Source organism: Xiphias gladius, chromosome 6, assembly GCF_016859285.1.
Source record: "Xiphias gladius isolate SHS-SW01 ecotype Sanya breed wild chromosome 6, ASM1685928v1, whole genome shotgun sequence".
Taxonomy (NCBI): domain Eukaryota; kingdom Metazoa; phylum Chordata; class Actinopteri; order Istiophoriformes; family Xiphiidae; genus Xiphias; species Xiphias gladius.
In genome coordinates, this window is record NC_053405.1 from 3,969,321 (window position 1) to 3,983,984 (window position 14,664).

The following is a 14,664-nucleotide window of genomic DNA, read 5'->3' on the forward strand; positions in this document are numbered from 1 at the left end:
GGCTTAAGTTGATCTGAACACAGCCAAACTCGGTAAGTAATTGCAGGTCAAAACTCAGTATGAATCGCTTCATGTTCAAACTGTAGGCACCTTAATGCTGATGTCCCCGATATCTAATATTTTGTGCCAATAATCTAATGGTGGACTGGCTGTTATCTAAAAATTGAGACCCCATATTCTTGTGGTATATTGGCAAACGGATATATTGGTGTAAGCCTCTTATATATAATTGTGCATGAGTGACAAAGGTTGGTCTGCTACATGTTGTTCCCACAGAGTAGGAATTGACAAAAACAGTTGAAGGCTACTGTGTTTGATCACGACAGTAGGATTCTTCGGGGGAGCAGGTTAATGTGTTACACTGCTATTTCATCTCCCAGACAGTCTGGAGTTCCCTGTCTGTTGAGAACTTTGAGCAGCCTAAGCGTCTCCTCGTCCGTCCCCCAGCCAAAGATCTCCATCTCGTCCTCCTCTTCCTCCTCCTCCTCGTCTTCCCCCTCATCCTCATCCTCCCTGTCATCGCTGTCGTCTGTGTTAGACTCGTACTCTGAGGCGATGCCTGACTCGCGAAACCTGGCAAAGTCCAGGCAGTCCAGAGATTTGACGTCACAGGGCAGCAACTGTGCTGTGCCCTCAGAGACCTCAGGACTTTTGATCTCTAGCCTGTTAGCCTTGAGCGGCGGGGGAGGCGAGGGAAGACGAGGAGTCGGAGGCCCTGGGGGTCCAGGGAGGAAACGGAAACACTCCAGTTTGAGAAGACACTGGTCCCTACCTAGGGGGCTTCCGAGAGTCCCGTTGGAAGACGAGAAGGCATTGCTGGTCCCGTCATTGGTGCTCAGCGCAGGCAGGTTCAGGGCCGACACCTCAGGTTTAGGGGTCGTGGGGTCGCATATCACTGGAGGTACTGTGGACCGGAAGGTGATCTCCAACAAACTGTCCTGGGAGCCCACTGGAGCGAGGAGGCGAGGCAGAAAAGATGGAAAAAAGGGAACAAGAGATGAATAGACAGATAAGACAGGTCGAATATTTATGCTGTATTCGCAAGATGCACTGTGCCTTGATTTAAATTCCTCTGCTTTCCCTCCTGCTCTCTGATCGCGGCAGAATAATATATGTGATACAGATATCTGTGAATTGTGGTGAATAGCAGATACCTGCTCCTCTGAAATCCTAACAAAATCAATCATTCTGTTAGCAATAAATCAATGCGCGAGTTTAAAGAACAAGAGAAGAAAAAACCAAAAACAAAACAGGCTTCAAGGCATTTCATGCAGGGCTGCACGATCAAACACGTTTTGCATCTTTTTTTTCTATGGACGTGGAGCTGAAAAACTGAGAGATACATTAAAGGAACAGCCCATCTTTTCAGTATCAAATACTCACCTCTAGTAGGCATGAAATAAGGTATCAAAGCAGCAACTACCTTGTCTTTTGTCGTGACAATCGCGAGGTGAACAGAAGAAATACGGGGAAGAGGGAAGAGCAGCTCCTGTCCAGTGCTATATGAATGAAGGAGCCAGTAATACTTATTAAGTGGGTTGTTATATTATATTTTGGTCTGCCTGAAGACACAATCTAGTCAACGCAGTTGAAAAGTTTTAGCACAAATCTCTGACATTTATTTTTCGCGAGTCATTCGATCGCTGGATTGTAGGACGAATGCTTCCTAGCAGCAGTAAACACTTTCTTTCACGCTCCATTACTTTCAGACATGTGCAACACAGCAGCGTTTCATCAGACCTTATTTAGTGGTAATTAATGTAAATCAGGTGAACAAATAACTCGTTAATCTGAAAAATCGTGCCCCTGTCAGAAATTGTTGGTGGCAACTCTATAACGTTCAGTAGTTTGTACTTTACTGAACACACTGATCGTCAGCAGAGTGGTTTAAGAAGTAGGTTTTTTTGTTTTGTTTTTGAAATCATGACTCTGGATCATTGTTGAGATCCACTGTAACTGTTGTGAATCCAAGATGACCACAGCTGTCATACTGGGGGGAAGGAGCAGGTTACTAGCTTTTCAGAGTCACCTTTCAAGCCTGTCGGGCCTGAGTAGGAGATGGTTAAAAGACTTTATCTTCAAGTGTATTCCTGTGACAGCCTTTCTATTGCTAATGCAGTGAGCTGGACTTAAACCTCCCCCATTTCCCATCTATTGGCGAACCCGCGTTTCGCGCTGAGAAATGATGCCTAAAGCTGTAATGTATGCTGTAAAATCGACCTCTCTCATGGTGGAAAGTTGAAAGGTGATAGCAGAAGGAGAACAGGTCCAAGTTAAAACCTTGACGATGGCTCCTTTCCATTTAGGTGTGTCAGTACACCATGCCAGCGAGCCAGCGTGCACAATCTCAGTGCTCCAAAAGTGACACAATGCAGCCATAATTGACGTTATTAGTTACACTTGTGTGACTTGTCTGAAAACGTGTTGTGAGGAAAGTCTACTGATGTAAATGTGTTAAAAAACAATTTATCAGTGCATTTCATTGTGCTGTTAAAAAAAACAAAAACCAAAAAAAAAAAACGAATCACCATTTAAAATGTTATTTGGACTCCAAGTGTGTCCATGAAACAGTTTTCCAGACCTTGTGCGTAATGAGGTGCATTAAAATGCCCAACATGGAGAGGCGACGATGAGAAAAATATTTTCCCGCTGAATATCTGAAATGTGGGCTGGTAAAATAAAAGAAAGAATTTCGCAGGGTGACAATTGCAGGGCAGGCTGGACTGCCATAGTACCAGGAAAACTGTCTGCCTTCGATGGTCGACGAACAGGATGAAAAATGTGTGAATCTGTGAGGAGACAGAGAGGATAGAGGGGGTCGTCGGCGAAAGAACAGCGACAGGACATGGTATGCGGAGACTGTTAAACAGAGCGGCGAGGCCCACTCTCATACTGGTACTCAGGAATTTCCATTTAGAAGCCTGTCTAGGTCTGCGGCGCGCCCGCTCTGTCTGCTGTCTGCAGGAGTGTATAGGGGACTGAATACGTCTGCTCTCGGTGCGTAGGTCATGCCTTGTGTGGCTGTGTGCGTGGCCAACGACAGGGGAAGTTTGCGTTGACCTGGACCCGGGGGATAAAATGCTGAATTACCATGTTTCCGCCTGACTTTACGTTGTCTTTTTTCCTTCACATCTCATTGTCCTTGTCCATTTTACTGTTCTGAATTGTGAATGGATCTTATATTGTAAATTCACTATGTTATCTGTAGTGTAGGACTGCTCTAAAGCCAGTCTTGTACTACATGGACTTGATGTTTATTTGACTGTGATATTTCCAGTAGGGCTCTTAGATGCTTACGGAGCAGTATCCTGGTAGTATCTTGAGTCAGATCGAGGGGTGGAGCTGCTTTTAGCTGCTGTGCTGCACACAGATGGAGCTAACTTCCAGATGATGTTAAATGCCCCAACTCTAGCCACTTTCAAATCTAAATCTAAAAAGTTAAAAACTCCCTTCTCCTTTGCCTTTTATTGGTTGGTTTCTCTAGTGCACTTTTTCTTCCTGTGTTGCATCTGGGACAAATCACAATTTATTACTGCACTGTAACTATATTTCTGGTCCATTATTATTTTTGCGTATTTGTACTTAATTTCATTTGATCAATTTCTTTAATTGTCTAATTTTATTATATTATTTTATTATGGGTTTTTTTTCATGGATTTCTTCATCTCATGTGAAGCACTTTGAGTTGCCTCTGTGTTTGAAATGTGCTTCACATCACGTGAAAAAATGTTTTTGTATAACACTTATTTGATATATTTATCCAATAATTGTCTTTCAATGTGTATATTTTGATGCACATGTGGATCCCAGTGGAAGACAGAATTTTTAAAAACCCTTTGGACTGTTAAAATACCACATTGTGAAGACTGCATTGTCTTGGCAGAGCTTTGCACATGCTAAGTTTTTCTAGTTGAAAAGAAATTGACTCAAACTGTTTAAAATTTCCTACATACCTATTGTACAACATGACCAAAATTTTATTCTTTGGGGATTGATGTGTTTTTTTATAACTAATGATCATATGATGCTGCTTATCTCGGTGCGTATAAAAACTTTTTTCCTGGCAAGAGTGCCCCATACATGTGTGTCTTGCTTCTCTGCAGCTGAACAAACTGTAGATTCCTGTACATGTACTTTTACATGTCAGTGAGCGACAATTTACGTGTATTAACTCCAGCGTGCGGGACGTATGTGTGTTAGTCTCCTGTATATTCCACCCACTTGAGTTCGGTCCAGACATCTTGGTCTCCAGCTCCTGGATCTGTTTAACCAGCAGGGAGATGTGTTGCAGCAGATCCTTGTTCTGCAGCAGCAGCTGATGGACTCGAGCCTGGGCCTCCAGCCGAGCTGTGGCCTCTGCGCTCAGCTGGTCCTTCAACAGGTGGACCTGCACAGGAGGTGGTTTGGGGGGGGGGGGGCAAGAGATAGGTGGAGAGTAGGAAAACAACAGGGAGGGAGAGAAACAGATGTTCAGATGTCACAGATACAAAAACACAGCACTTCTTTTGAAGGCCAGGGCCGAACTGTGTTGACTATTCAAACATTAATTGCTTCTCGGGGAAATCAGGACTGAGCGCTGTTTGTTGCAATTTTTTGTGTGAAGATAAAACCAAACAATGGAGTACAGTGGGCTACTCGTAGTCCACCAAGCTCCTGAGCTGCGTCTTGTGTTTTTCCTGAATGAAAATGCAGAATGCTCTGCATTATGGTGAGAGGTACGATGACATTTTGGACACTTTTAAGTCATCATTTTGAGTCACCTCTGACAAGTGTAGTGTTGCACAATTGTAATTTTTACGCCTGTAATTGTAGGACCAGCGGTGAAGCCTTGCATTGTGTGGACTAATAGTTTATTATTGTGATTTATTATTTAGTATTTTATTCCTAAAATATGGACATACTTAATAATAGGCACAATCGAGTTTCTGAGCTAAATCAAGATTCACCAGTGATTCAGATAAACCCTGGACAATAAGTGTGGTTCTACGTTAGAAGTAATGACTTTAGAAACAATTTTTTAGATAATATTAAAAAAATATTTTAAAAATATAAAAAATTTTTTAGCAAACATGAAAAAAAACCCATGGCCTCACGTTGCTTCTGAAAACTGGCATCTATAACATGGGGAAAACGACAGAAAAAAAAGTGTAGTAAATGCGTTTCCTCTTATGACATGTGCTTCCCTTTCAGGGAAAATGGGCAAAAGTATACATACATCAAAAAACCACATATTTATTGGGTGTGGCTGTTATTTAAGGCCTTCACCTAGTAACAAAATAAATCAGGAGATGAGAGGCTTCAGGATCTAGCTGAATCTGCTCAGCAGTTGGCAGGGGTTAATCAATCACACCTGATTTTCACTGCGTGGAAAGTAATGTCAAGAAAGAAAAAAAACAAAAAACAGAATCCCTTTGAGTGTTTTTCCAGTTGGAGGTGAATGGATCAATCAGTGACAGTTTGGTGGAAATGTGTAAGAAAAGCTCACGTAACGAAAAGAAGCAGCGTTGCTCGTCGTACACGGGGGCTGAAGTTTGAACAGCTGAACACAGCTGGACAAGCACTTCATGTATAGCGCAGCGTCGAGTAGAAGTCGCTTAAAGTTAGATAAATAAATCTTCACAACCCGGTTGAAAAACACACTTTGGCTCGAGCGCAAAAGATTGGTCTCACCCCCGTCACCTTGGTCTCACTATTTTCAGACATTTTACGGACAAAACAGTTAGTCGATTAATCAAGAAAATAATCAGCAGGCTAATCAATAATAAAAACTAATGATTGGTTTTGACTAATTTGAACTTAATTTTCTGATATTTGAACTCTCTACATTATGTACACTTAAAACATTAATATAATATAATATGTTTAATATATAATTATCACAGTCAGACAGATTCAAAGTATTGAGCCAACATCAGCGATAGAGTCGCCACGTCTTTGTAACTACTGGGGATTTAAAATCCTCTATTACATTTTTATTGCGGCACGACTAGCACGGCTCCGGTGGCAGCTCTGATCCTTACGTAACCTCAATGCCAGAGGCCTGCTCTGCCCCGCCATATCAGAGCCCGAACTCCATTTCATTTTAAGACAGAAAGGCTAAAACTTCTCTTACACTTTGAATCATTCATGTATAAGGGGAGGAACGGGTGAGAGACACCGTTCGCCTCACTGCACACATGTTCGAATACGCGCACAGGCTCATAACGCAGAGCTTTTGTAGCAGCGGTGACTCCGCATTTTTAATTCAAAGTACTCTCCAAATAAAATGTTAGTGGCCCCTCGTCCCACCCTATTCAGCCTTCCTCTGTCTTGAGCACATAATTGCCTTCAACTGTTTCAAAGGAGGTTTCAAATCACAAGAAGGGTTCAGAATAAGACCAGTGTGTTGAAGGGACCCACTTACTAATGATTTTCTGGCAGGAGAGGCAGCGTGGCCCTCAATAGACTGATGAAGCTTAAGCCTGGAGTCTGAACATGGTCCAGCAGGACTACAAATGTTAGCCGGCTGGTAGGTACTGTTTGAAAGAGTCTGAAACATGCTTTCATCCAGTGACACTACACCCATGGTGTAAAACAATCCAGAAGTGCTCCTTACTGCTGACACTAATGTCTGCAAACCTTTTTTGCATTCTGTTTCGTTCATAAAAAACAGCTCAATCAGCTGTAGAGTGCGTCTGAGCAGGTGCCCATACAATCTCTAGGAAAGCAATTGGTGTGAAGGGTCGACAAGAGCAGCAGTGTATTTTCAGAGCCCTGTGAATCACTGGGCCACAGATGGAGGAACAAGTCACTGAAACTCATAATGATTCCCTGGCTTCTCATTTCAGCTCGATGTGGCAACACAGAACTCGTTACTGTGGCAGCATGGAGGCTCTTGGCTCTTGATGTCAATGGTAACAAATATCAAAGGAAAAACTACAACATAAACTAATTGGTATTGGAACAATGCGCCGAGGAAAGAGCATTCTGAGGCGCTGCTCTGCAGCGGGCGGAAAAAGCTCTAAGAAGTCCTTCAGAATTATTACTAGATGCGACAGCGTGGCTGGTACTGTCTACACTTTGTGAGTCTGTGTGTGTGTGTGTGTGTGTCATCATGTCAAAATGTGATCCTGGAGACACCTACTGTAGCGGGAACCACCACAGAGGTGGTTTTAAGGTGGTGGTGGCAGGTCTGTCTGCCTGTCTGTCGACAGATGTTGTCAGCTGTGTACAGGTGCGTAGTTGAGCTCGAAATGAAGGCCGAGCCCGAAGACGGGTGTAGTCCGGCCCATGGGCACCGAGTACTCGTGTAATGATGTCGTAACGACTACCACGAATCATGGGTCGGAATGTCAACATGTGGACGGGGGTCGCGGCTCGCGCGATCCCCTCACAAGATGGTCTCTAGTATTTAGTCTGCACATCATTTAAAATGGTGAGATGACGTTAACTCCAAATGCTTTCTATGCAGTTTTATTCAGTTGCAGTCATCATGGCTGTTTCAATTAGTATCTTATACTGTAGCACCATGTTGTCTTGTTTAGTACATACTTCCATCAGTACACCCCATTTTATTGCTCTGCACGTTGTGTATTGTGTGTTTCTGCGTTGCAAGTTCAAAGTACCTGAAGATGTAGCATAATCATGTCGTTTATGATATTTTTCCTAAAACTAATACTTTTTATTTTTTTTACTATTGCTCTCCAGGCTTAGAGACTATTAAAATAGCTTTTATTTTTTCAGGGTGACTGTGTAACTTTTGTCCAGGTACTACAGATGACAACTGGCCTTTTGGCCAACGAAGGTGAATTTACATCAATATTTATTAACGTGCACTGTTGCTGTTTTAATTAACCGATAAATAAATAAACTAAACAAAAAGTGAAACCATTTATTCAAGCTGACTTTTTTGCTTGTGCTTCGATTTAACTTTGATTCTGACTAACACTGGATTAAATATCAAAAATACCACTCTTATTATAAATGGAGAGGATCAGAGCTACAAATTACTGATTAAGCCCTGGATTTTTTTTAATTGAAAGATTCCATTGATCATTTAGTCTCTAAAATGTTATACAGTAGTGAAAAATGCCCATCATCAGGTCCCAGGTGGTGACAAGGTAAAAAAAAAAAAAATTCAAAATCAAGTTGTTCATGTAGGCATCACTTTCAGCGATTCTCTACGATGAAACCTCATCAGTCCCTCCTCCCTCTAATAAGGAGCCAGTAAAGCAGAGAGACACAAATGGAGTCAAAATTTACATCCTCTGTCCCAAGGCCTCCACGCCTCCTGCACCTCCTCATCGCTCGCATCCACTCGCCGGGCAGAAGAACAAATGTCGAGGACAGTCGTCTACCTCCATTATCCTCGCACTTAGCAACAAATATAGGTGATTCCACATTGTGTTCAGGCCAACCTGCCTCTGCAGACCCATTTGTAAAGACTGACTCCTTAATGATGACTTTGGTGGTGTAATTTAACAGCTGACAGGACCCCATCTTGATCTATGGAAGAGTGGGGCTCGCTGGAGCCCTGCTGACAACTCTAATAGCGCATCAGCCAGTCCTCCATGGTTTATACTGAGGCCCTGGAAACTAGTGTCACATTTATCCTGATACTGTCCATATTAAATGTCTCACTGAGCTGAGCTGCCCTAGATGGTAAATGGAGACAGAATAATTTCATGCAGAAACAGCAGCGAACAAAGTAGGATAAGCAAAAATAAGATAGGAAAAAACATTTTCTTTTAAAAGTCAGACTTTGTGCTGTTTCTGATCAGATATCTAGATGAAAAAGCCGAAGTCTCGCTCTGAAGCAGCCACAAAAGGTTAACTTTGTTTTTTTTTCTGCAAAGGAACAGACCAGGTATCTGTGGAAACAGAGCCTGGTCCTGCAGATAGAATAAAAAAATGGAATGAAAAACTGATAAGATGAGAAATGTTAAGCTCTAAATTATTACAGCTGCATCTCTCTGGCTGTTTTATATTTGTCCACTTGTATGTCTGTTTGGCTGGAGACGTGTGTGTCCCCTTCATTTTCTGTCTATTGTCCAACCTTCACTGGAATCTCGCACAATTCAACTAAATACGATATTTAATGGTGCTATTTTGCTAGGATTTAATACATATATATATGTATACACACACACAAAGACACACATATAATTATATAAGAGCCATATATATGTGTATCTATACTGTTTGTCTGTGGGAGGCTCTTAACCTGAAGTGACTCTACTTCAACATTTTGAGCCAAAATTGCTTTTAGTGATGTTATTGTCATTGTTTCTGTCTCTATTTTTCAGGTCATTGCAAAAGATATTGGCCTTGAAAAACTGTTGAGTTGAATCCGTTGATAATTATTATTTTATTCTGACCTTATTTTTTACTTTATTTTTTACTGTCTTTATCTTTGCTTTATGTATTACTGCCTTTTGTATTTTCTCATTTTTTGCTCTGTGAAGCGCTTTGTAACTCTTGATTAGCAGTTTGAGTAGATGAGTACTGTACAAGAAAAAGTTGTTATTAATCAAGATGAGTCCTTATTTCCCTCCATAAGGTATCATTTTATTGGCCATGACCAACGTTAAACAAAGCGGAGTATCAACAGTGAATGTTTGCTGTGGTCTGAGACCTTAAAGCAAACAGTAGTACAAATACTCTGACCCGGGTTTGCAGAAAAACAGGGTAAATCAAAATATAATACTACTGTATACTGACACATTGACCCATAGGTACCAAATTCCAGGAGATTCTGTGATACTTGATATATGCCAAGACAGTCATCCCTTATGCATCAAAATATCTTTAACGAAACGGGAACATATGCCCAAAGGGAAAATAATCTTTTAGAGCAAAAATGGACTATATTGATTTATTGTATTATGTGCTTTTAGTTTTGAGGAATGTATGTACAATGTTGTATAACAAAGGGCAAATGAGTCACAGGCACAAACTGGCAAAAACAAAACTGTCTGAACTGCCAGAAAAAAGCGTGAAAGCGTGCGTCTGACATATTGTTGCCATGGTACCGATGTATTGCAATATCCTGATTTTAATAGGCTATTGAGGACATACTGCGAGGCGTATTTCTCAGTGTATTATTTCCCCCATTGCTATGGTGATTGTTAATTTGCGTGTGGATTTGTAGCCCGCTGTAGCCCACTGTCCAAATTACGTATTTCATTTTCTGTGGATGTGTACATCAGCGATGCAATAGACTGGTATCCAGACAGATATTATTTCATCCCTGTATATTACATATCTTCAGACCTAATACACGTCATCCTTGTTTGTGTAATTACAATGCAATCAGGGACTGAAAATACGGGATGGATGGAAAATTTGTTTAAATCATGGTGAAGAAACAAACGCTGCAAAAAAGGGGAGATAGGGTGAGTTTGTCTCTTCCTGTCCTACAGGAGGTCAGGTTTTTTCAGGGACTGGTTTTAAACCAGGCCTAGTTAACAGGTCTAAATTGAAATAAACACATTTGAGGATTACAGTAACAAACGCACAAAAAGTAGAATGGACACAATCAGCCAGACTGCCACAGTGTGACGATTCGCTTGTAGACAACAACTCACTAGTTTAGAGTAATAATGTCTGTATTCCTATTAAAGCATAAAGAGAAATGAACTAAAACCTCTTACTAAAAGTAGAACTCCGACAAAGACCCAATTAAAAGGTGCTCCACTTGTCTTTCACTGTGGTGGTCCCTTGGTAGTAAACCTGCTGCTACCCAATGTTTTCTTCCCTCTTATCTTAGGTGTCGTGAAAACGAAGGAGCTTCAAACGACTGAAACGACTCCTTAAAGCTCTAATTAGGCAGCAGCATGTCTCTGCCTTTTTATTGCTTTCTTTGTTCAAAACCGTTCCCCAGAATGGCACAGTGCCCAAGGACAATTTTCATCTTTCCAACATCTTCTCCCACAACGATTTGACATTTCTCTACCTAGTTTCTTTCCATCTTTGAGTTCTTTACAATGCAAAAAACAATCTCTAACAGCTTTTTTTGAAACAACATAGATAACTTATGATATTTAGAATAAATGCCGTGCATAAAAATGTTCCCCAAGACTTGGTCCCATCTCCCAAATTATTTCGGAGCGCTCCGGCGCTGCCACTCACACTCCTAAACACCATGATAAAGTTCAAGACATGAAAGATTTCCACATGAATACGATCATATGTTCAGGTGTGATTCTTTTCAATGTTCATATCATCCACATGTATATCGATTATAAAATGTGTAAAATAAATCGTATTAGCTGAGCTGTGAAATGCAAGAAATCTGCTGAGTTTGACAGATGATAAATAAATAACAGCAATTGCATATTAAGGTGCCTCACAATTAACTTGGCAGTAAACTTTTTATGGAAAAGCTTCATTTTTATGTTGATTTTTGTTCTGATTTACAGACACGTTTTATAGAATTAAAATGGTTACTATCTCCTTCTTAAAATCATTTAAGATTTTTATGATAACATCCTACCTAACAGGATATCACAAGCACATTATACTGTTAATGTAACTGTACGTAAAATGTCTTTTAAAACCTTTTCCTCTTCCATGTTTCATAATACTGAAGCATGCAAGAGTATGATGGGTATCTTAATCATGTCAAAGTGTGAATAAAGCTGAAATGACTGATGTGATGCAGCCATTGGCTGAGTCAGAGCTAGAGGGGGGGCATTTTGAGTGGACGTAATCGTGGCCCCTTATTTTACAACACATGAGAGTCACTGCAGTCGGCACAAGAATGACGTCACACTGAAACTTTTCTAAAAGTCACCTTAAGTTACTCCACACAGAGTTTCAAAATCCTACTTTGTGCTGAGAAACTTTTGATTCACTAGTGAAAGTTTAGGGCTGTTCTTTAGGCCATTTATTAGAAAGTTACACACTGGCCCCGATAAACATCAGGTAAGTCTAAAAAGTACAAGAACCAGGCAGTTAGAATGAGCGGTGAAAGCCAACAGGGCTTAGCAGAAAAAAAGACTCCACTTAGACAAACCCAAACTTTGACAGAAAATCCAATAAAAAGACAACACACACAGAGATCTGTTATCACTGGAAAGTACTCTGTAAAACCACTACAGCAAAAAGCACTTGGCACTTCAGTCAGAGACTAAATGAAAACCTCCTGGTCTTGTAAAAATGCAGATGCAAAAATTGCAGAAAATGGAAGATAAGGCTGTTTAAGTGATACCATTTCCCTTTCATTTAAGACCCATTGGTAGTGTAAGGGGATTAGGACTGTAGGTTGTGTGCTGTGACTCCTCGGGTTGGTTGCTGAGGATGTACTCTTCACACAGGATTATCATCATTGCATTGCCTGCCCACGCCAGGTCCCTCTGATGTGGAAGTGTTTGAAGCCCCCCCCCCGACACTGGTTTGTCTCTGTTTTAATCTCAGTTTTAGAGGAAAAGAGTGAAAGCAAAAAAATCTTTTTGCTGGTGCAATGATAAGGAAACCATTAGAAATGCGCTTACTCATGTAATGCGCATAAGATGGCGAGAGAGTGCATTAAGAGGTTAGAGAAAACCAGAAATGTCTGAACAAGAGTGTAGGAAAGAGCGAGGGAGCAATAATGTGTAAAAACATGATGAGGTGGGAAGAGGAATGGAAGAAAGATAAGTTTGAGAAAGACAGACGAAACAAGACTAGGTCAAAACCTAGTATGTGGCTGGACCGCCCTAAATCTGTCTGCTTCTCTCCTACTCTCTGTGCTCACATATACAGTATTTTAATTCAGCCAAATTCCCACTAAAGCTGTTCTCATTTACATGTTCCTACTGTTTATGTTGTCAGACAATGGAAAAAGTATGAAATGTTGATTGAAACAGGGGCCATTGAGACCACATGTTCACCGGCAGTCACTTCCGAGCCATTTCCAAGCTGCTGCTCTGCACTGATAAAATCCTGATTCTATAACCACGACGTCGTCTGACAAAAATCACCCCACACGTAAGTTAAAGACAACGTCTGTGCTGTGATTTCAGCCGTATTTACTTGTAAAATGATCAGGCAGGGAGAAAGTTAGAAGCTCCTTCATCTCTATGTTAGCTGCCGTGCGTCGAATGAATGAGACTGATAGAGAGGTGTGCCGTCGGAGGGAAAGCCCGACCTCTCGCTCACGGGGCAACACTGGCGACTCTCTTCTACGGAAAGTAGCTAAGGTTTGTCCACAAGGTCGCTAGATTTGTCGCTGGGTAAATCCAGTGGCAAATTCGCTAAGTTGGCAACACTTTGCCTGTAAACGACCCCCGATGATGTTACAAAAACTGTTTGCACAATTTCATTTAGAAAGAGCAATGGCCAATGGGGAAACTCTAACGCTTGGCTGGCCGACCAATGGAGTCCGTCAGTCAGTCAGTCAGTCATGGACATTCGTGTTTATAGGGCTGGCCCCGCCGTTGCGGTCCAGCCAAAAAAAGAAAAATCAGAAAAAGAAAAAAAAAACTCAGGAAGGAAAATGTAGGAGGGAAGGAGCATAGTAAGGGAGATAGGGGAAAGGGGAAGGAAAAGTGAAAGAAACAGGGAGGAAATAACTGAAAGGGGAAAAAAGGATGATGAGAGGAAGAGAAAGAAGAAAGTATGGAATAGACAGAGGTAGGGGAAGTAAGTGAGGAAGGAAATGGAGTGAGGAGGAGTGAAGGAAAGATCAGACAGAGGTAAAATTTCATCAAGCGGTGACATAGCAGCATCTGCAGAGCGAGTTTCATTTTGAAACAGATAGTTGATGTACTCCCTCACTTCCCTGACTCCACTTCCATTCATCCCTGCGTGAGCTGTGATTAGCGATGGCCAGCTCGCTAATTTACCTCCGTGCTGAGGTTCTGCAGCAGGGTTCAACATCAAGAATATTTTCACAGTTGTCTGGTGGGGAAATGAAGTCACAGAACTTTTCATCAGCACGGGGGGGAAAATGAAAATAATCCCAACTTCAGCCTTTTAAAGGATTTCTTCCATAATTAGACAGGACGACAAAAAAGCTGTCAGATTGCTTTGATGCATGAAAGTAACATGGATAGGGCTGATAACGGCGAGACTTTATCAGTCAGATAAAATTATAAACGTTAACACTGGATTACATGCTGCGTCGTTTCCTGTGCATCCCCCGTTCGTAGGCAGGCAGAACTCAGTGCAGGGATGGCGGACTCTGCCACTAGCAATGAAAACTACTGTACAGAGATGCAATGTACAGAATGTAAACACACTGAATAGCTATTTTATGAAAATAATGAGGACAGTAACTAAGTTAAGACGGCTCAGTGATGCTGGTGTTGTGCCAAAATATATACTCCATCTTTTTCATTTGTCTGACTGGCCCGTAAAACAGGTAGATCGGCCCATTGACACTGGGCTGGCCCGACTGCATCTTTAAACCTGTCCCCCTTTGGGCTCGGTGCCTTTATTAAACAGCGCATCTGCAAAGAAAGAGTGGCAAAATGGGTAATACTAAACGCAAGGGAGGCGTGGAGAAATTGCGGGCAAAAAAAAAAAACAAAGACAGGCCCTTCAGGCAGATGCCACCAAATGCGCAAAACTTACTGAGGCGTTTGCTGCAGGACCTTCTTCAGGTGGTGGGCACAGTGAGGAGGATGAGGAGAGGGAGAGAGATGATGGTGAGAGTGGAGGGGGAGTAGAAGTAAGCAGAAGCTAACAATGGGCTGATGCAGC

The 14,664-nt window shown here is 41.7% G+C and overlaps 1 protein-coding gene across 2 annotated transcripts in view; it reads right to left on the bottom strand.

The window, feature by feature from the left end:
- The window catches only part of LOC120790887 (carboxyl-terminal PDZ ligand of neuronal nitric oxide synthase protein-like), a 167,278-nt gene that overhangs the window by 26,625 nt on the left and 125,989 nt on the right, over positions 1-14,664 (bottom strand). For both annotated transcript variants that reach the window (XM_040128856.1, XM_040128855.1), the window contains exons 9-10: positions 4,222-4,387; positions 773-949 (exon numbers count right to left, since the gene is read on the bottom strand). In XM_040128856.1, the coding sequence (XP_039984790.1) occupies positions 773-949; positions 4,222-4,387 (343 nt within the window). The remainder of the gene's footprint in view (positions 1-772; positions 950-4,221; positions 4,388-14,664) is intronic.